The sequence below is a fragment of the Bufo gargarizans genome, chromosome 2 (genome assembly GCF_014858855.1).
Source record: "Bufo gargarizans isolate SCDJY-AF-19 chromosome 2, ASM1485885v1, whole genome shotgun sequence".
Lineage (NCBI taxonomy): Eukaryota > Metazoa > Chordata > Amphibia > Anura > Bufonidae > Bufo > Bufo gargarizans.
Genome location: NC_058081.1, coordinates 1,619,872 through 1,640,747, shown reverse-complemented (window position 1 = coordinate 1,640,747; position 20,876 = coordinate 1,619,872). Strand labels below are relative to the sequence as shown.

The following is a 20,876-nucleotide window of genomic DNA, read 5'->3' as shown; positions in this document are numbered from 1 at the left end:
CAGTACCTGCCAACATCACAGTGCTCCATACACACATCCAGACTACACCAGTACCTGCCAACATCACAGTGCTTCATACACTCATCCAGACTACACCAGTACCTGCCAACATCACAGTGCTCTCCATACACACATCCATATTACACCAGTACCTGCCAGCATCACAGTGCTCCATACACTCATCCATATTACACCAGTACCTGTCAACATCACAGTGCTCCATACACTCATCCAGACTACACCAGTACCTGACAACATCACAGTGCTCCATACACCCAAACTAATTACACCATTACCTGGATGGGTAAAAGCTAAATCGGATAATGCACAACCAGTACACGTAAACATTAAATGTCATCTCACCACCACACTACACAACTACCTGCCAACTCCAGAGACTTTCACATATACAACCAAACGGCAACACTCCCAGAAAACACCATAGTCCTCCAGACAGACACACTTTACAAGCAATGTGCAGGCGCCCAGATAAAGCACAGCCTTCTGTGGGGCAGCAAGTAATGATTTTATTTTGGCTGCAGGGGTAGAAAGTGAGCCGGTCTCGGCAGGAAAGACAATGATGGTGGTTGTTCATCACTGTCCGCCACCAACCTTCATACACATGTACAATGGCCAGACTGGTCACCAGATTTGCTGAATTGTCTAGTTAGAGAATCAACGGTTAATTATTCTTAGAGATGCAGTGAAAGCGAAGAGAGAACATGTCCCAAACTGACCTGTGACCAAACCGTCACACTGTGAGCGATGAGACTGTGTGCTGGAAGGTTTTAAGCAGCTGTCAATTATTTTAGACAACCCCTTTAATTCTCAGTTATCAGACCGTCATATACTGACACTTGCGTCACTTCACTAAAAAAGGACAGAAAGTTCAGCACAGCAGTAATAGCAAATATATGGACGGGGAACTCCAGCTCTGTGATCTAAGAAGGGGTTAAATGAACAGCACGTCTGACCGGCTATAAATTAGCCAGTAACGAGCCCTACGCCCCCCCCCCCCCCCCCCCCCCCCCGAAAATCTCTCACTCACTGGAGCTTCACACAATCATTTAAGAAGATCAGATTAATAGAGAGAGAGAGGCTCTAGTGTCAGAGGAGGGGGTCACATCACTGCCCTGTGCAAACATGTCCGAACCCTGCGATACAGAGCGCTATGAGCCTGCCCCTCCCCCTGCAGGGTGATACAGACAGAGGAGAGCTATGAGCCCGCCCCTCCTCCTGCAGGGTGATACAGACAGAGGAGAGCTATGAGCCCGCCCCTCCTCCTGCAGGGTGATACAGACAGAGGACAGCTATGAGCCTGCCCCTCCTCCTGCAGGGTGACACAGACAGAAGAGAGCTATGAGCCTGCCCCTCCTCCTGCAGGGTGATACAGACAGAAGAGAGCTATGAGCCTGCCCCTCCTCCTGCAGGGTGATACAGACAGAAGAGAGCTATGAGCCTGCCCCGCCCCCTGCAGGGTGATACAGACAGAAGAGAGCTATGAGCCTACCCCTCCTCCTGCAGGGTGATACAGACAGAAGAGAGCTATGAGCCTGCCCCTCCCCCTGCAGGGTGATACAGACAGAAGAGAGCTAGGAGCCTGCCCCTCCTCCTGCAGGGTGATACAGACAGAGGAGAGCTGTGAGCCCGCCCCTCCTCCTGCAGGGTGATACAGACAGAGGAGAGCTATGAGCCCGCCCCTCCTCCTGCAGGGTGATACAGACAGAAGAGAGCTATGAGCCTGCCCCTCCTCCTGCAGGGTGATACAGACAGAGGAGAGCTATGAGCCCGCCCCTCCTCCTGCAGGGTGATACAGACAGAAGAGAGCTATGAGCCCGCCCCTCCTCCTGCAGGGTGATACAGACAGAAGAGAGCTATGAGCCTGCCCCACCTCCTGCAGGGTGATACAGACAGAAGAGAGCTATGAGCCTGCCCCTCCCCCTGCAGGGTGATACAGACAGGAGAGAGCTATGAGCCTGCCCCTCCTCCTGCAGGGTGATACAGACAGAAGAGAGCTCTGAGCCTGCTCCGCCCCCTGCAGGGTGATACAGACAGAAGAGAGCTATGAGCCTGCCCCTCCTCCTGCAGGGTGAGACAGACAGAAGAGCGCTATGAGCCTGCCCCGCCCCCTGCAGGGTGATACAGACAGAGGAGAGCTATGAGCCTGCCCCTCCTCCTGCAGGGTGATACAGACAGAAGAGAGCTATGAGCCTGCCCCGCCCCCTGCAGGGTGATACAGACAGAGGAGAGCTATGAGCCTGCCCCTCCCCCTGCAGGGTGATGCAGACAGAAGAGAGCTATGAGCCTGCCCCTCCTCCTGCAGGGTGATACAGACAGAGGAGAGCTATGAGCCTGCCCCTCCTCCTGCAGGGTGATACAGACAGAAGAGAGCTATGAGCCTGCCCCTCCTCCTGCAGGGTGATACAGACAGAAGAGAGCTATGAGCCTGCCCCTCCCCCTGCAGGGTGATACAGACAGAGGAGAGCTATGAGCCTGCCCCTCCTCCTGCAGGGTGATACAGACAGAAGAGAGCTATGAGCCTGCCCTTCCCCCTGCAGGGTGATACAGACAGAAGAGAGCTATGAGCCTGCCCCGCCCCCTGCAGGGTGATACAGACAGAAGAGAGCTATGAGCCTGCCCCTCCTCCTGCAGGGTGATACAGACAGAAGAGAGCTATGAGCCTGCCCCTCCCCCTGCAGGGTGATACAGACAGAAGAGAGCTATGAGCCTGCCCCTCCTCCTGCAGGGTGATACAGACAGAGGAGAGCTATGAGCCTGCCCCGCCCCCTGCAGGTTGATACAGACAGAAGAGAGCTATGAGGCTGCCCCTCCTCCTGCAGGGTGATACAGACAGAGGAGAGCTATGAGCCTGCCCCTCCTCCTGCAGGGTGATACAGACAGAAGAGAGCTGTGAGCCTGCCCCTCCTCCTGCAGGGTGATACAGACAGAAGAGAGCTATGAGCCTGCCCCTCCTCCTGCAGGGTGATACAGACAGAAGAGAGCTATGAGCCTGCCCTTCCCCCTGCAGGGTGATACAGACAGAAGAGAGCTATGAGCCTGCCCCGCCCCCTGCAGGGTGATACAGACAGAGGAGAGCTATGAGCCTGCCCCTCCTCCTGCAGGGTGATACAGACAGAAGAGAGCTATGAGCCTGCCCCTCCTCCTGCAGGGTGATACAGACAGAAGAGAGCTATGAGCCTGCCCTGCCTCCTGCAGGGTGATACAGACAGAAGAGAGCTATGAGCCTGCCCCTCCTCCTGCAGGGTGATACAGACAGAGGAGAGCTATGAGCCGGCCCCTCCTCCTGCAGGGTGATACAGACAGAAGAGAGCTATGAGCCTGCCCCTCCCCCTGCAGGGTGATACAGACAGAAGAGAGCTATGAGCCTGCCCCTCCTCCTGCAGGGTGATACAGACAGAAGAGAGCTATGAGCCTGCCCTGCCTCCTGCAGGGTGATACAGACAGAGGAGAGCTATGAGCCTGCCCCTCCTCCTGCAGGGTGATACAGACAGAGGAGAGCTATGAGCCTGCCCCTCCTCCTGCAGGGTGATACAGACAGAAGAGAGCTATGAGCCTGCCCCTCCCCCTGCAGGGTGATACAGACAGAAGAGAGCTATGAGCCTGCCCCTCCTCCTGCAGGGTGATATAGAAGAGAGCTATGAGCCTGCCCCTCCCCCTGCAGGGTGATACAGACAAAAGAGAGCTATGAGCCTGCCCCTCCTCCTGCAGGGTGATATAGAAGAGAGCTATGAGCCTGCCCCTCCCCCTGCAGGGTGATACAGACAGAAGAGAGCTATGAGCCTGCCCCTCCTCCTGCAGGGTGATACAGACAGAGGAGAGCTATGGCCTGCCCCTCCTCCTGCAGGGTGATACAGACAGAAGAGAGCTATGAGCCTGCCCCTCCTCCTGCAGGGTGATACAGACAGAAGAGAGCTATGAGCCTGCCCTGCCTCCTGCAGGGTGATACAGACAGAGGAGAGCTATGAGCCTGCCCCTCCTCCTGCAGGGTGATACAGACAGAAGAGAGCTATGAACCTGCCCCTCCCCCTGCAGGGCGATATAGAAGAGGGCTATGAGCCTGCCCCTCCTCCTGCAGGGTGATATAGAAGAGAGCTATGAGCCTGCCCCTCCCCCTGCAGGGTGATACAGACAAAAGAGAGCTATGAGCCTGCCCCTCCTCCTGCAGGGTGATATAGAAGAGAGCTATGAGCCTGCCCCTCCCCCTGCAGGGTGATACAGACAGAAGAGAGCTATGAGCCTGCCCCTCCTCCTGCAGGGTGATACAGACAGAAGAGAGCTATGAGCCTGCCCCTCCTCCTGCAGGGTGATACAGACAGAAGAGAGCTATGAGCCTGCCCCTCCTCCTGCAGGGTGATACAGACAGAAGAGAGCTATGAGCCTGCCCCTCCTCCTGCAGGGTGATACAGACAGAGGAGAGCTATGAGCCTGCCCCGCCTCCTGCAGGGTGATACAGACAGAAGAGAGCTATGAGCCTGCCCCTCCTCCTGCAGGGTGATACAGACAGGAGAGAGCTATGAGCCTGCCCCTCCTCCTGCAGGGTGATACAGACAGAAGAGAGCTATGAGCCTGCCCCTCCTCCTGCAGGGTGATACAGACAGAAGAGAGCTATGAGCCTGCCCCTCCTCCTGCAGGGTGATACAGACAGAAGAGAGCTATGAGCCTGCCCCTCCTCCTGCAGGGTGATACAGACAGAGGAGTGCTATGAGCCTGCTCCTCCCCCTGCAGGGTGACACCAGCACATAACAGGTTAATGTACCGGGCTCCAGCAGAGGACACTGAGGACTTTCTATAACAGGGTCACAGGTGTCGCCCCCTCCTCCTCTTTAGAGTGCCTGCAAGTTGAGGCCAGCTGCTTTCTAGAGCGCGGGCTGTCCTGTGCCCGTGTCACGCTGCGGCGGGAATGGCAAGTATGTCACCAGCGTCACGGTGTCCTTCCACAGATAACAAAATAGTCCAGGGTGGGATTCAGGTTGCTGGCGGGTGGTGAAAGATGGAGGACGGAAATAGAAAAGGAGGTTCCTGCCACCTCTGATGGCGCGACGCCGCGGGCCTGGCACCAGCAGCAGGGCCTGGCATTAAGATGCACTGTGCAGGTCTACAAGAGTGCGAGCACCTGTCCCCAGCAATAACCCCGCACACAATGCCCGCCCTCAGGAGCAGCGCATTCTATAAGCCTGCCCGTATACGGCTGGGCACCAACAGCGAGCGCCAAACACCCCACGTAGAAGATAAATCGCCAACAGTCAGGAACGCTGCGGTCACCGTCACCGCTCCGCCAGGAGACTCCTCGCCAAGCTTTAACCCTGGCAACGAGATCACCCTCTACTGAGGCGCCGTATACCCTGTGTCTCAGGATATTCTCACCCTGACTTCTGCTCTGAGGCTCTGTATTCACTGTGCCTCAAGAGCCTCTCATCCAGAGTTCTGCTCTGAGGCGATGTATACCCTGTGCCTCAGGAGCCTCTCATTGAGGTGCCGTATACCCTGTGCCTCAGGATCCTCTCACCCTGACTTCTGCTCTGAGGTGATGTATACCCTGTGCCTCAGGATCCTCTCATCCTGAGTTCTGCTCTGAGGCACTGTATACACTGTGCCTCAGGAGCCTCTCATTGAGGTGCTGTATACCCTGTGCCTCAGGATCCTCTAATCCAGACTTCTGCTCTGAGGTGCTGTATACACTGTGCCTCAGGAGCCTCTCACCCTGACTTCTGCTCTGAGGTGCTGTATACCCTGAGCCTCAGGAGCCTCTCATTGAGCTCCTGGACATACCATGTGCCTCAGGATGCTCTCATTGAGGTACTGGAAATACCCTGTGCCTCAGGAGCCTCTCCCCACCATTTCCGCTCTCTGTGTAGCTGGAGGTTTATTAGCAGACTACGTATAACGAGTTCACTTCTTGTCTCTGGGGCAGTAATAGAAGACAATGGCTGACGGTGCTGACAACCACTGCTGTGCAGGAATACTGTGCTGGAGGCAGTAATAGAAGACAATGGCTGACGGTGCTGACAACCACTGCTGTGCAGGAATACTGTGCTGGAAGCAGTAATAGAAGACAATGGCTGACGGTGCTGACAACCACTGCTGTGCAGGAATACTGTGCTGGAGGCAGTAATAGAAGACAATGGCTGACGGTGCTGACAACCACTGCTGTGCAGGAATACTGTGCTGGAGGCAGTAATAGAAGACAATGGCTGACGGTGCTGACAACCACTGCTGTGCAGGAATACTGTGCTGGAGGCAGTAATAGAAGACAATGGCTGACGGTGCTGACAACCACTGCTGTGCAGGAATACTGTGCTGGAGGCAGTAATAGAAGACAATGGCTGACAGTGCTGACAACCACTGCTGTGCAGGAATACTGTGCTGGAGGCAGTAATAGAAGACAATGGCTGACGGTGCTGACAACCACTGCTGTGCAGGAATACTGTGCTGGAGGCAGTAATAGAAGACAATGGCCGACGGTGCAGACAACCACTGCTGTGCAGGAATACTGTGCTGGAGGCAGTAATAGAAGACAATGGCTGACGGTGCTGACAACCACTGCTGTGCAGGAATACTGTGCTGGAGGCAGTTGTCACTTGTCTTCCCCATGCGTCCCCCCAATGCACAGGTAATACAGGACATAGGTGGCCCCCATTACAGAGTAGACGGCACCACTTACCATCCAGGGACAGCCAGTCGAGCTGGGTGCTGGGCAGTGACAAGAAGTTCCTTGCCCTGTACTCGAAGATGACGGAGTGCGAGATGATCTGCTGGCGCTGTACAACCTGCAGGGCGACCAGGCCGGCCTCATGCGCTGCAATCACATCAATGGGGGTGAAGGTAAGTCACACTGCATGGAAATGAGACAGACAGGAATCTAGCGAACATAGCCGGGCGTCTCCTCACCTGGGCAGTAGCATCGTAAGACTCCTGATTGGATGAGCGAGGCTGGCACAGTCACATGATCAAATATGCAGGAGTAGGCATCGGTGTCCTCCAGCCACGGGCCGGTGATGAGAATCTTAACTCCACCCTGAGCAGAAGAGAGAAAGACGCCGTGTTTACCGGAGGCGCAGGACTGTCCTGTCCAGTGTAAGAGAAGAAACCATCAGGGGCCGGAGCGCCCCTTATACTCCTGCCCTGGGGCCCTCCTCATACACACGTGTCACATCTAGAACAATACCAGCTTGTCCCCAGGCAGGAATCTTTCCCCAACCTGTGCCAGGTTTCTGCTTGATGTCCCTCCAAGAAGATGGAGCCACACCAGGGGCACGGCCTCCATCGCCAGCTGCACGGCTTATCATACTACTGATATAAATAAGACTGACCGCAGCAACCTAAGATTGTCCCTCCAATGATAGGAGAGCCGCAGTACAATGCAGGACCATGACAGTGCACGGCCCCCTCTGCAGGTATGACGGGAGCACTGCACTCAGCAACAATGCAGGGACAAGGCGGATGTGACACCTACCCCTGTACAGACAAGTACCCGCCCCCCCCACTTAATGGTGCCTCCTAATGGCGGTGCCCCCCTAATGGCAGTGCCCCTGGTGGCCTGGGACCCCGATCTCAAAATCAGAGGGGGTTCCCAGGAGTGAGACCACCGGACTCATCCTCTATCCTGTGGATAAAAGGATGTTTCCATGTTTCCAGAGATCTACATAGACCTAGACAAGCAGAGATTGCACCGGTCACATCTCCTCTGCATGCCCCAAGCCTCGTCTGCGCAGGAATCTTCAATGGTATCACTGTGAGCCCTGGTAGTCGTCTGAATGCAGAACTGGCAGCGAGACGGGTGCAATGTAGCAGGTATTTAGTGACCGGAAACAATCTTCCTCACAGTATTGTGCAACATGTACCAGACCACGAGGGTGTAAGGTGACCACGACCATGGAAAGGCAGCAGAACAACCAGAATTCAACCATGACCACGTGGATAGTCAGTTGTTCCGAATATCCCAAGGAATTTAGAGGGAGGGGATGAAAACATGGCCATCCTGAGATTCCTGGAAGCTTATAAGACGCAGACAATCATGATGGAGACAAGCGGCTCCAGCACTGTCAATCATGACGGAGATCAGTGGCCCCTGCACTGTCAGTCATGATGGAGATCAGCGGCTCCTGCACTGTCAATCATGACGGAGATCAGTGGCTCCTGCACTGTCAATCATGACGGAGATCAGGGGCTCCAGTGGACACCATTTTTTACATATAGTCAGCTAAGATCTAACACCAGGAGATTTTTAGCAGGTGGGAGAGGCTGAACACCTTACCTCTGGGTAGGACCATTCTGGAGAGAAGTCTGTGATTCCGACAAGCCCTGTGGCCCCATCTCCCGCCTCAGGGAAGGGATCTGTAATGCCGGGCGTGTTCCCACTCAGGTGCTGGTGCTGTTGCTGCTGTGGTGGTCCATACATTGCCTGGACAGGTGAAGAAGTCGTCTGGGGATCTCCGAACTGTTCGTAACCTCCAGGAGTGGCTTCTTCAGTCATGAGGTCAGAGATAAGGTCTGGAAACTGACTGTCGAAGGAGATGTTGAAGTTTTCGGCTGAGAGTTCCATGTGGACGCTGGAGGCTCCAGACGATGAGCTCAGGTCATTCTGGATGATGGAGTACAAGTCGTTCATGTGGGTGCTGGGGGCGTCAGCGTCTTCCTGCACTTCTCCTGAGGAGACAACGTCTGCATTCACGTCGTCGCTGGAGCTGACCTGCCCTTCCCTGGTGTCCTCCATCTCAACCTCTGACCCCCGGCTGGCCTCCTCCTTCACATTGTTAGGCTCCTGCTCTACTCTTGTCTTCTTCACATTGGCCGTCTCCTCCTTTACGCTGGTTACCATTTCACCATTTGGCAACAGCTCGTCTTCGTCCACATAAGCTACCACCTGACTGCTCACCATCCCTCCATCGGATGTCTCGGACTTGAAGTCATCTGTCTTTGCTGCTCCTCCATAAGTCTGTCCTTCTTTAGGGCTGTTGAGGAAGGAGTCAGGGTCAAACGTTCCATTGCTGCCCCCCGGGGCAGAGTCCATTGCTACCTCCAGGCTATGTGAAGAAGACAGCAAGAGTCTCTCCACTGGAGAAGGCAACAAGGAAATGCCAACCGGGACTGTGGCAGGTTGGCTCGCAGTGTCGCCTGGCATCAGGTGTTGACTTGGTGTCAATGCTAGGGGTTTTTCAGCTATGCCCGTCATCACAAGCACAGCGCTAATCCCTGGTACCCCAGGAGTGGTCGTTATGGTGACTCCGGCCAGCTCGCGGTCAGCATAGAAACCGTTGGTAAGTGTCAGTGGCGGTGAAGTCTGAGTGGTGTCTGGAAGGTCTGAGAAGGAATGTGAGGAGCTGGGGTCATTGGCCATAGGCGTCCTGTTTCCCTTTTGGCCAGGCCTCCGTTCCTTTCCCTGGTCAGGCTCAGCAGAGGTTGAGGAGATGTTCTGCACCTCTGTAAGGGCAGGGAATGGGCAGAGTCGAGGCTCCACTTTTGGAGAGATGATGCGGTGCTTGGTGCTGGTACATTTGTGAGGGACGCTGCCAGCTGATCCTGGGGGACAAACAAAAACCTGCATCATAAGAGATCAGATTCATCGGAGGAACAGGAAGAACAGCCTGCAGGACGGAAGACACGTGCTCACCAAGGTTGGTGGTACACAGACAGGTGTGGGTGCGGGGTGGAGGTTTGGCCTGGTGAGTCTCCAGCGTCTGCTGCACGAGCTGCTCTATGGAGAATTCACTGGTTCCATTTCCATTACTGCAAGACCATTTAATGCCATGAACTGCGCAAAATACAAGAGAGACGATTTACGGACAACACCCCATATTACTCGCGACGTTCCATATACTGATCCTCTGACCCTTCCACATCACCTTCCATATACTGATCCTCTGACCCTTCCACATCACCTTCCATATACTGATCCCCTGACCCTTCCACATCACCTTCCATATACTGATCCTCTGACCCTTCCACATCACCTTCCATATACTGATCCTCTGACCCTTCCACATCACCTTCCATATACTGATCCCCTGACCCTTCCACATCACCTTCCATATAGTGACCCCCTCCCTTCACCCTCAGGTCTCCTCACCTTCCATATACTGACCCCCTCGCTTCACCCTCCGGTCTCATCACCTTCCATATAGTGACCTCCTCCCTTCACCCTCCGGTCTAATCACCTTCCATATACTGACCCCCTCCCTTCACCCTCCGGTCTCATCACCTTCCATATACTGACCCCCTCCCTTCACCCTCCGGTCTCATCACCTTCCATATACTGACCTCCTCCCTTCACCCTCCGGTCTCATCACCTTCCATATAGTGACCTCCTCCCTTCACCCTCCGGTCTCATCACCTTCCATATACTGACCCCCTCCCTTCACCCTCCGGTCTCATCACCTTCCATATACTGACCACCTCCCTTCACCCTCCGGTCTCATCACCTTCCATATAGTGACCTCCTCCCTTCACCCTCCGGTCTAATCACCTTCCATATACTGACCCCCTCCCTTCACCCTCCGGTCTCATCACCTTCCATATACTGATCTCCTCCCTTCACCCTCCGGTCTCATCACCTTCCATATACTGACCTCCTCCCTTCACCCTCCGGTCTCATCACCTTCCATATACTGATCCTCTCCCTTCACCCTCTGGTCTCATCACCTTCCATATACTGATCTTCTCCCTTCACCCTCCGGTCTCATCACCTTCCATATACTGACCCCCTCCGGTCTCATCACCCTCCATATACTGATCCCCTCCCTTCACCCTCCGGTCTCATCACCTTCCATATACTGATCCCCTCCCTTCACCCTCCGTTCTCATCACCTTCCATATACTGATCCCCTCCCTTCACCCTCCGGTCTCATCACCTTCCATATACTGATCTCCTCCCTTCACCCTCCGGTCTCATCACCTTCCATATACTGACCCCCTCCCTTAACCCTCCGGTCTCATCACCTTCCATATACTGATCTCCTCCCTTCACCCTCCGGTCTCATCACCTTCCATATACTGACCTCCTCCCTTCACCCTCCGGTCTCATCACCTTCCATATACTGATCCCTCCCTTCACCCTCCGGTCTCATCACCTGCCATATACTGATCCCCTCCCTTCACCCTCCGGTCTCATCACCTTTCATATACTGACCCCCTCCCTTCACCCTCCGGTCTCATCACCTTCCATATACTGATCCGCTCCCTTCACCCTCCGGTCTCATCACCTTCCATATACTGACCTCCTCCCTTCACCCTCCGGTCTCATCACCTTCCATATACTGATCCTCTCCCTTCACCCTCCGGTCTCATCACCTTCCATATACTGATCCCCTCCCTTCACCCTCCGGTCTCATCACCTTCCATATACTGACCCCCTCGCTTCACCCTCCGGTCTCATCACCTTCCATATACTGACCCCCTCCCTTCACCCTCTGGTCTCATCACCTTCCATATACTGACCCCCCCCCTTCACCCTCCGGTCTCATCACCTTCCATATACTGACCTCCTCCCTTCACCCTCCGGTCTCCTCACCTTCCATATACTGACCCCCTCCCTTCACCCTCCGGTCTCATCACCTTCCATATACTGACCCCCTCCCTTCACCCTCCGGTCTCATCACCTTCCATATACTGACCTCCTCCCTTCACCCTCCGGTCTCATCACCTTCCATATACTGATCCCCTCCCTTCACCCTCCGGTCTCATCACCTTCCATATACTGACCCCCTCCCTTCACCCTCCGGTCTCATCACCTTCCATATACTGACCCCCTCCCTTCACCCTCCGGTCTCATCACCTTCCATATACTGGCCTCCTCCCTTCACCCTCCGGTCTCATCACCTTCCATATACTGACCTCCTCCCTTCACCCTCCGGTCTCATCACCTTCCATATACTGACCCCCTCCCTTCACCCTCCGGTCTCATCACCTTCCATATACGGACCCCCTCCCTTCACCCTCCGGTCTCATCACCTTCCATATACTGACCCCCTCCCTTCACCCTCCGGTCTCATCACCTTCCATATACTGACCCCTCCCTTCACCCTCCGGTCTCATCACCTTCCATATACTGACCCCCTCCCTTCACCCTCCATATACTGACCCCCTCGCTTCACCCTCCGGTCTCCTCACCTTCCATATACTGACCCCCTCCCTTCACCCTCCGGTCTCATCACCTTCCATATACTGATCCCCTCCCTTCACCCTCCGGTCTCATCACCTTCCATATACTGACCCCCTCCCTTCACCCTCCGGTCTCATCACCTTCCATATACGGACCCCCTCCCTTCACCCCCAGATCTCATCACCTTCCATATACTGACCCCCTCCCTTCACCCTCCGGTCTCATCACCTTCCATATACTGACCCCTCCCTTCACCCTCCGGTCTCATCACCTTCCATATACTGACCCCTCCCTTCACCCTCCGGTCTCATCACCTTCCATATACTGACCCCCTCCCTTCACCCTCCGGTCTCTTACACATGGGCTTCAGTTGGCTGATCAGCTCTTCCTTGCTCCACTTCATCCATTCCTTTCGGTCACTGCTGGTGGAGCAGAGGATGGGCCCGCAGATCTTCCCGCAGTCCTCAATGGCAGGCACATTCAGATAGTGCACTAGGACAATATCCGGGTTCTGCAGGCAGAGACTGTGCATTAATGTCTGGTATAATCACTACACTCCAGCCGGGGGCGCTCTTCTATAGTAATGCAGAAGATCTGGGAACGAGCTTCCTGTATATAACACTACACTCTGCATACAGTAATCTCACACTTCTAACATTATCAGGTGTAAATATAAAGTAAAACGGATGACAAATGGTATCATAGATGTGCTCCTCCACTGACTTCAATGGGACTTATGTGATAATTTTGATAAAACCAGAGAGACAGCAACCTGCTGGGTGCAATGGGGGATGTGGCGCCGCTGATCGAAGGGTCAGCGTATACACAGAGCAGCAGGATAAACAGTCAGCTGTTACTACGAGGACCCCCAGTGGCCCAGTGACTAACTGCAGCATCAATAAAGCTGGACTAGAGACTGCGATAAATGAGGACAATCAGCGCACCGGCTGCCGGCCATATCACTGTTCAAGATGGATCCTGAATTATCTCTAGACAGCTGAAGATTATTTCCTTGGCTCAGGAAGGTTTCATGTCCATCATGGAGGGAACTACAACTCCTGGAAAGTGAAATCCAAGCACAGAAGAAAAGGCCATTGATGGGATAAGATGGCTGTTCTTGCTGGAGACCTCTCAGCCGACCTCCATCTTTGCCTTCTATTCCTCTCCTCTTTCAGCATCTATTAATGTCCTACATCTCAATATCTCTCCTCTGCTAAGATTAGCAGATCTCCAGCCGTCCAGTCTGCCACCATGTTATCCTGATGTGACCGAGGACGGGGCGTGCCAGATTATGTTACGGGCACAGGGCCGGTAACACGGCCAGACGCCGGTCTCAATAAAACCCTAAACTGGCGCTGGATCCGTCAGAGTTATGAAAAGGCGCTGGCCTCTCCATAACGTCAGCGTATCCAGCGGCACTTCTAAATGTGAGACCGCTTCCGAGCGCCCTCGCCGTCTTACATTAAGACCATTTTCTACGCCTAAATCAGGTGTACAAAGCGATGAATGAGACGGGCTGACCCCTCCCCTTCCACGCCCAAAACGTTAGACCTGGCATGAGCTCAGAGCAGTCGCAGATATTGGTGCAACTAATATTTCAGATTAGTAAAGAGAAGTCTCTTTGTGATAATAGTGTCCTATGTTGCTTTGCAGATCAGCAGTGTAAATCATGGAGGTTGTCATTCTGCAACCATCCTCCATCCTTTACACTACAGGCTGCGCCCAAGGAGGTGGATAACATTGTGAAACACAAGAGAGATTTTTATTCAGCTGCACTTCCAGAATCGGGCGTGACCCACCTGTAGGAGCCAGTAGCAGCGGCGGTGAAATGTCGGGACGATGGAGGAGTGGACGTAGCAGCCGTACAGGCACTGAGGAGACAGACGAAGGAGAGGTTAGAGAAAGCTGTGAGGGTCTCCCCGCCCGGCTGGTGTCTTATCTCAATATTTACACCTCTGCAGCTCGTCGTCAGGCAGTAAAATGGCCGGGACATGAAACGCCTCACTTTCCGCAGAGATGAACTCACCTCCATCCCCTGCACCTTCAGCTTCATGTGATCTTCTCGCGTTGTCTTGCCGTCTTTGCGCTTCTTCCAGCAGTAGCCATCTTTGCGATATTTCACCTTCTTGCGGTTGTATAGGATGATGGAGCCATTTTGGGGTCTGCCACATAAAAGAAAACAGTCAATGCCGACCGCGGTCATTACAGCCTTTAGATGCCATGATCAAGTGTGATCACTGATCGCTAAGGATGAAAACCCCCGACGTGACTGGGGATGCAGGTAATAAATTCTAATAGGCTGGGTCTCACTGCAGAGACCCAGTGTATTAGAAGTGCAGTTCCTATGTTAGCCAGCAGGTGACAGGCAAACATAGGAAATCAGTGCAATACAATACATCCTATGGGTGTATAGAAAAAGTACTGAACCATGTAGCCTCCTAGACTGGCTACAAAAACTGGAAAATAAATAAATAAAAAATTTAAAATCACCCACTTTCCCTAGAATAAAAATAAATTACTGGTACATTAATAATAAAAAATATTCATATAAAAATAAAATTATTATACGGGCATCATCGTGTCTGAAAATGGCCCTACTATTACTATATTTATCCCAGTCGGAGAATGGCGTAACGGAAAAAAGCATCAAATTGACCTATTCACCATTTTTTAATCGCTTCTCCTACCCAAAAAAATTTAAAAAAAGTCACACACTCCAAAATGGGATCAATAAAAACTAAAGATGAGCTCAGTAGACATAAGTAAAATAAAGTTATAGGGGCCAGAATATGGCAACGTAAAAAAAATTATTTTTTTAACCCCTTAAGGACACAGCCTTATTTCACCTTAAGGACCAGGCCATTTTTTGCAAATCTGACCAGTGTCACTTTAAGTGGTGATAACTTTAACCTCTTCAGGACACATGACGTACCGGTACGTCATGTGTATTTCCGATCACCGCCGCCCGGCAGGCGGAGATCGGAACCCGGTGCCTGCTCAAATCATTGAGCAGGCACCTTGGCTAAATGCACGAGGGGGTCCCGTGACCCCCCCCCCCCATATTGGCGATCGCCGAAAACCGCAGGTCAATTCAGACCTGCGGTTTGCGGCTTTACCTGCGGTTTGCGGCTGCTGGCAGCGGTGCCATCGGGTCCCCATGCGGCAGTAGGGGGGACCGCGATGCCTTCCTGAGGCATCTGCGCTGCCTTCCGGTGATGAGCCTGTGAGATCCAGCCCCCTGGATCTCACAGGCCGGAAGCTGTATGAGTAATACACACAGTATTACTCATACAAACAATGCATTCCAATACAGAAGTATTATAATGCATTGTAAAGGATTAGACCCCCAAAAGTCCAAGTCCCAAAGTGGGACAAAAAATAAAGTGAAAAAAAAGTTGAAAAAATAAAGTTTTCTCCCCAAAAAATTAAGTGTCAAGTAAAAATAAACAAAAACGTCATTTTCCCCAAATAAAGTAAAAAAAAAATTGGTAAAAAAAAATAATAGGAAAAAAATAAGTATACATATTAGGTATCGCCGCGTCCGTATTGACCGGCTCTATAAAAATATCACATGACCTAACCCCTCAGATGAACACCGTAAAAAATGTAATAAAAACTGAGCTAAAGAAACCATTTTTTGTCACCCACATCACAAAAAGTTTAATAGCAAAAAGGCGTTTGCCCATCTTGGGTAGGGTCTCATTTTTTGCGGGATGAGATGACAGTTTGATTGGCACTATTTTGGGGTGCGTGTGACTTTTTTAATCGCTTGCCATTACACTTTTTGTGATGTAAGGTGACAAAAAATTGTTTATTTAGCACAGTTGTTATTTTAAATTTTTTACGGTGTTCACCAGAGGGGTTAGGTCATGAGATATTTTTATAGAGCCGGTCGATACGGACGCGGCGATACCTAATATGTATACTTTTTTTTTATTTATGTAAGTTTTACACAATAACAGCTTTTTCAAAACAAAAAAATAATGGTGTTTTAGTGTCTCCATATTTTGAGCCATAGTTTTTTTTATTTTTTGGGCGATTGTCTCAGGTAGGGGCTCATTTTCTGTGGGATGAGGTGACGGTTAGATTGGTACTATTTTGGTGGGCAAACACCTTTTTAAAAATAATTGTATATTTATTATGGTGTAAAACAAATGTAAATACACGTTTTCAGTAGAATAATGCACAGAAGTACAAAGTAAGGATAATACACAAAATACATCACATACATATTGGATGGGCATATGTAACACTTGATAATAGTCAGTGATGAAGAATGGAAGACCGAACAAAAATAAAGCATTAACATGAACTATCTGTAACCAGTCCGAAGGACTACTGTGCAATGTATCCTAAACAAAAAGACATCAGGTAGAAGCCGGAGAGCCTTAAAGACCCGAAGGCCCAGAGCTTCTCAGCCAATAATACCCAACCCAACAGATACCCAACAGACAAGACAAATGACATAGACAAAGACATAAAAAGGGGGGGAGGGGGAAGGGAACATTCCTTTCACACGAGATCGTCAAGGTTGTCTGGTGGCCCAGTAATTATCCCATAGGTCCCATATGGCGTTGAAGAGTGCCATTTTGTCCTGAAACATAGCAGTGGAGTACTCCATTGTTCGGACCTCCATCACCCTAGCATACAAATCAGAGACCTATGGTGGTTCGGGGCTTTTCCAGGCTCGGGAGACTAGACAACGAGCTGCTGTTAGGACCAGTAGCAGCAGCTTGAGTGAATGTTTTTTAACTTGTATGGGGACCACAATGAGCAGGAAGGACACATCCGGTCGGATTTCCATTCCAAAGACATCGGTCAGGAGGGCGCCTACTTCAGTCCAGTAGGGGCATATCTTGGGACAGTCCCACAAAATGTGAGGCAACGTACCCCTAGGTAAGCCGCATCTCCAGCAATCACCCGGGACTACTGGATTCATTCTATGGAGGAGGTCAGGAGTGTGATACCAGTGCATTAAGATTTTATATTGGTTCTCCTGATGAAGCACCGACATAGATGATTTCGCTGCCCTCCTCCATATAAGGTGCCAGTCCGGCAAGGCCCTCCCCAGATATTCCTCCCACCGCACCATGTAGGAATGTCTTTGGGCCCGATCAGGGAAGGGAGTCAGCAATATGGAGTAAATCTCAGAAATCAAACCTTTCGCATGTATCCCTTCCCTGCAAAGGCGTTCAAAGGGAGTCGGAAGGGAAACTGTGACCCCTGAGAAAACGGACTGGGTGAAGTGCCTAATCTGGATATAAAAGAAGTTGGAGGATGGGGGGAGATCATATTTGGCCTTCAGAGTAGGAAACGGCAGAAGAACCCTAGTAAAGGGGTCCACAATATCCGCAAACCGAAACACCTCCCGCTGAAACCATGGTCTCGTTGTGGACGTGATAAGACTAGCAGGGAGCGTGGGGTGATATAAGAAGGAGGTCATGGCGGAGTGAATGGACTCCAGAGGGAATCTGCCACTGCACTGCTGCCAGATGCGTCTGGTACAAGCCATGGGCCCTAGGAGAGCCTTGGCTGGCAGAGTCCCGTCCGGTCCGGACCATAACATGGAGTTAGGATGTGCAGGAGCTAGCCAGAGTCTTTCTATCTGCATCCAGACAGAATATGGGTGCAAGGAAGCCCAGGCTGTGACAGAGTAGCTGGGCCGCCAAGTAATATTTAGACAGATCCGGAACCCCTAGACCACCCTGGTGCCTACTAGATAGGAGAACCAACCTCGGGATTCTGTGCCGCTCACCCGCCTATATGAATCTAAGGAGGTGAGATTGAGTGGATCTCAGGTCTTTAAGGGGGACTTTAATCGGTAAGGTCTCAAAAAGGTACAGCAGCTTGGGCAAGATCGTCATTTTAGAGTGGGAGAGGATGCCACCTCTCTAGAAGACACCTAATCTCAGCATATATACGTGGGAAATTAGCTTTGTAAAGCTCTCCATATCGGGGAGTGAGGTCAACCCCCAAATATCGCAGTGAGTCCGTCTTCCAATGGAAAGGAAAGTTAACCAGGGCCGTCTGAGAAAGATTAAGAAGGAAGGGCCTCAGTTTGATGGGTGTTGACCTTATACACCGAGAGTCGACCAAACTCCTGTAGGATGGAGTGGAGGTTAGGTAGGGAAATGTGAAGCTTGGTAAGGGTGAGGAGGATATCATCAGAATATAGCGATAGCTTAAACTCCCTGTCCTTGACCATAACACCTCTGATATCCGGGAAATGATTGAATAGGGTTACTAAGTGAGGGGTTAGTTCAGTATTAAAGGTCTTATAATATTTGTACGAAAGGCCATCAGGCCCTGGGGATTTACCCTCAGGTAGATGTTCCACCACCTCCCCAATCTCCTCCGGCGTGATCGGACTATTAAGGGCGGCAAGGTCGTTAGTCGATAGGGTAGGAAGGCGACAGGATGCCAAATAAGACCGGAGTGTACCATCTCTCAGTCCCTGGCAAACGCCTTTTTGATCGCTTGCTGTTGTACTTTTTGTGATGTAAGGTGACAAAAAATTGTATTATTTAGCACAGTTATTATTTTTTATTTACAGTGTTCATCTGAGGGGTTAGGTCATGTGATATGTTTATAGAGCAGGTCGATATGGACGCGGCGATACCTAATATGTCAACTTTTTTTCTTTCTCATTTTTTAACTTTTTTGGGGGGAAATGAAGTTTTGGTTTATTTTCACTTGAAACTTGAAATTATTTTGGGGGGGAACTTTATTTTTTGTCCCACTTTGGGACTCCAACCTTTGGGGGTCTAATCCCTTTTACAATGTATAGGCTGTATGAGTAATACAGTGTGTATTACTCATACAGCTTCCGGCCTGTGAGATCCAGGGGGCTGGATCTCACAGGCTCGTCACCGGAAGGCAGCGCGATGCCTCAGGAAGGCATCGTGCTGCCTTCCATGCCATCGGGTCGCCCCTCCTACAGCCGCATAGGGACCCGATGGCACGCCCGATCACCGCCACAAATGAATTGACCTGCGGTTTGTGGCGATCGCCGACACAGAGGGGGGGGGGGGTCACGGGACCCCCCCGCGCATTTAGCCAAGGTGCATGCTAAATGATTTGAGCAGGTACCGGGTTCCGATCACCGCCGGTACGTCACCGTACCGGTACGTCATGTGTCTTTAAGAGGTTAAAGTTTTCAATTATTTTTACAGTATTTAAGCCTAAAAAAATAAAAGTGGTATCGCTTCCCACTACATTGTATGCCATATTAAATGGTGGCATTAGAAGGTACAACTTGTGCCTCAAAAAACAAACCCTAAAACGTGTAAACGAAAAAATAAAAAAGTTATGGCTACAGGAAGACCGGGAAGAAAAACCCAAACACAGAAAAGAAAAAACCTCTGGTATCCTAGGGGACAAAAAGTTTTTTTTCAGAAAGTCCCAAAACCGGCAAAAAAAAAATCTTAACATAAATGTTTCTATGAGCAGGTGGCAGTGGCGGCGCGTCCTCCATAGTAGTCACCTTCTACAGCTTTCTTCTACTTCCTGCAGAAGGACCCTCTCACAATGCACATACGTATTCACATGCCAGGACTGTGGGCGAGAGCCCCTGCAGGGACGGACCACTGGTTATCACCCAGCTCCTATACTGGTGGGCAGAAGATCTAACTGCCCGATAGTGGGAGACGACGCAAGGTACTAAGCATCTATTGACTTAGTCCAGTCCTCAGTTGTTTGGGTGTTTGGCCACCAGGGGGCAGGATCACTCCGGGCACTAACCTGGTTTTGGGGGCACAAGACAGCCACTCATCATGCTTCTCAAAGGTAATGAGGTAAGAGGCGATTTCCTGCAGAAGAGAAAGCAGAGAATCCTCCATGTAAATATCGAAGAGATCATGAAATCCCACCCTGGGCGGTCACAGGGCAGAGCCGTCATGACAGAGGGGCATGGAGACAAGAAAGGGTCACGTATGGGGGAGGTAAAGATTTTCAGCAGCACAGAGAACTTCAGGAGAGGTAGCCGTCAGACGCAGAACAGCACGTACCTCATTGGTGTTCCAGCGCAGCCTCTCCTTAGGTAGAGCAGTACACTTCGGTAAACACTCCAGCAGCTTCTTGGGTAGAAAAACCTTGATATGGTGGCCGTTCTCTAGAATCAAGAATGATAAATACATGGGCATGGAATATTCTCACCTGACACCCTCAGTAGAGGGGTGTAATCTCACCTGAGACCCTCAGTAGAGGGGTGTAATCTCACCTGACACCTCAGTACAGGGGTGTAATCTCACCTGACACCTCAGTACAGGGGTGTAATCTCACCTGACACCTCAGTACAGGGGTGTAATCTCACCTGACACCTCAGTACAGGGGTGTAATCTCACCTGACACCTCAGTACAGGGGTGTAATCTCACCTGACACCTCAGTACAGGGGTGTAATCTCACCTGACACCTCAGTACAGGGGTGTAATCTCACCTGACACCTCAGTACAGGGGTGTAATCTCACCTGACACCTCAGTACAGGGGTGTAATCTCACCTGACACCTCAGTACAGGGGTGTAATCTCACCTGACACCTCAGTACAGGGGTGTAATCTCACCTGACACCTCAGTACAGGGGTGTAATCTCACCTGACACCTCAGTACAGGGGTGTAATCTCACCTGTCACCTCAGTACAGGGGTGTAATCTCACCGGACAGCTCAGTACAGGGGTGTAATCTCACCGGACAGCTCAGTACAGGGGTGTAATCTCACCTGACACCTCAGTACAGGGGTGTAATCTCACCTGACACCTCAGT

The 20,876-nt window shown here is 51.6% G+C and overlaps 1 protein-coding gene across 2 annotated transcripts in view; it reads right to left on the bottom strand.

Moving 5' to 3' along the window:
* CAMTA2 (calmodulin binding transcription activator 2) overlaps positions 1 to 20,876 on the bottom strand; it is a 67,139-nt gene that overhangs the window by 34,566 nt on the left and 11,697 nt on the right. For both annotated transcript variants that reach the window (XM_044278499.1, XM_044278500.1), the window contains exons 3-11: positions 20,125 to 20,228; positions 19,859 to 19,926; positions 14,145 to 14,280; positions 13,918 to 13,989; positions 12,476 to 12,629; positions 9,632 to 9,772; positions 8,276 to 9,540; positions 6,910 to 7,036; positions 6,683 to 6,817 (exon numbers count right to left, since the gene is read on the bottom strand). In XM_044278499.1, the coding sequence (XP_044134434.1) occupies positions 6,683 to 6,817; positions 6,910 to 7,036; positions 8,276 to 9,540; positions 9,632 to 9,772; positions 12,476 to 12,629; positions 13,918 to 13,989; positions 14,145 to 14,280; positions 19,859 to 19,926; positions 20,125 to 20,228 (2,202 nt within the window). The remainder of the gene's footprint in view (positions 1 to 6,682; positions 6,818 to 6,909; positions 7,037 to 8,275; positions 9,541 to 9,631; positions 9,773 to 12,475; positions 12,630 to 13,917; positions 13,990 to 14,144; positions 14,281 to 19,858; positions 19,927 to 20,124; positions 20,229 to 20,876) is intronic.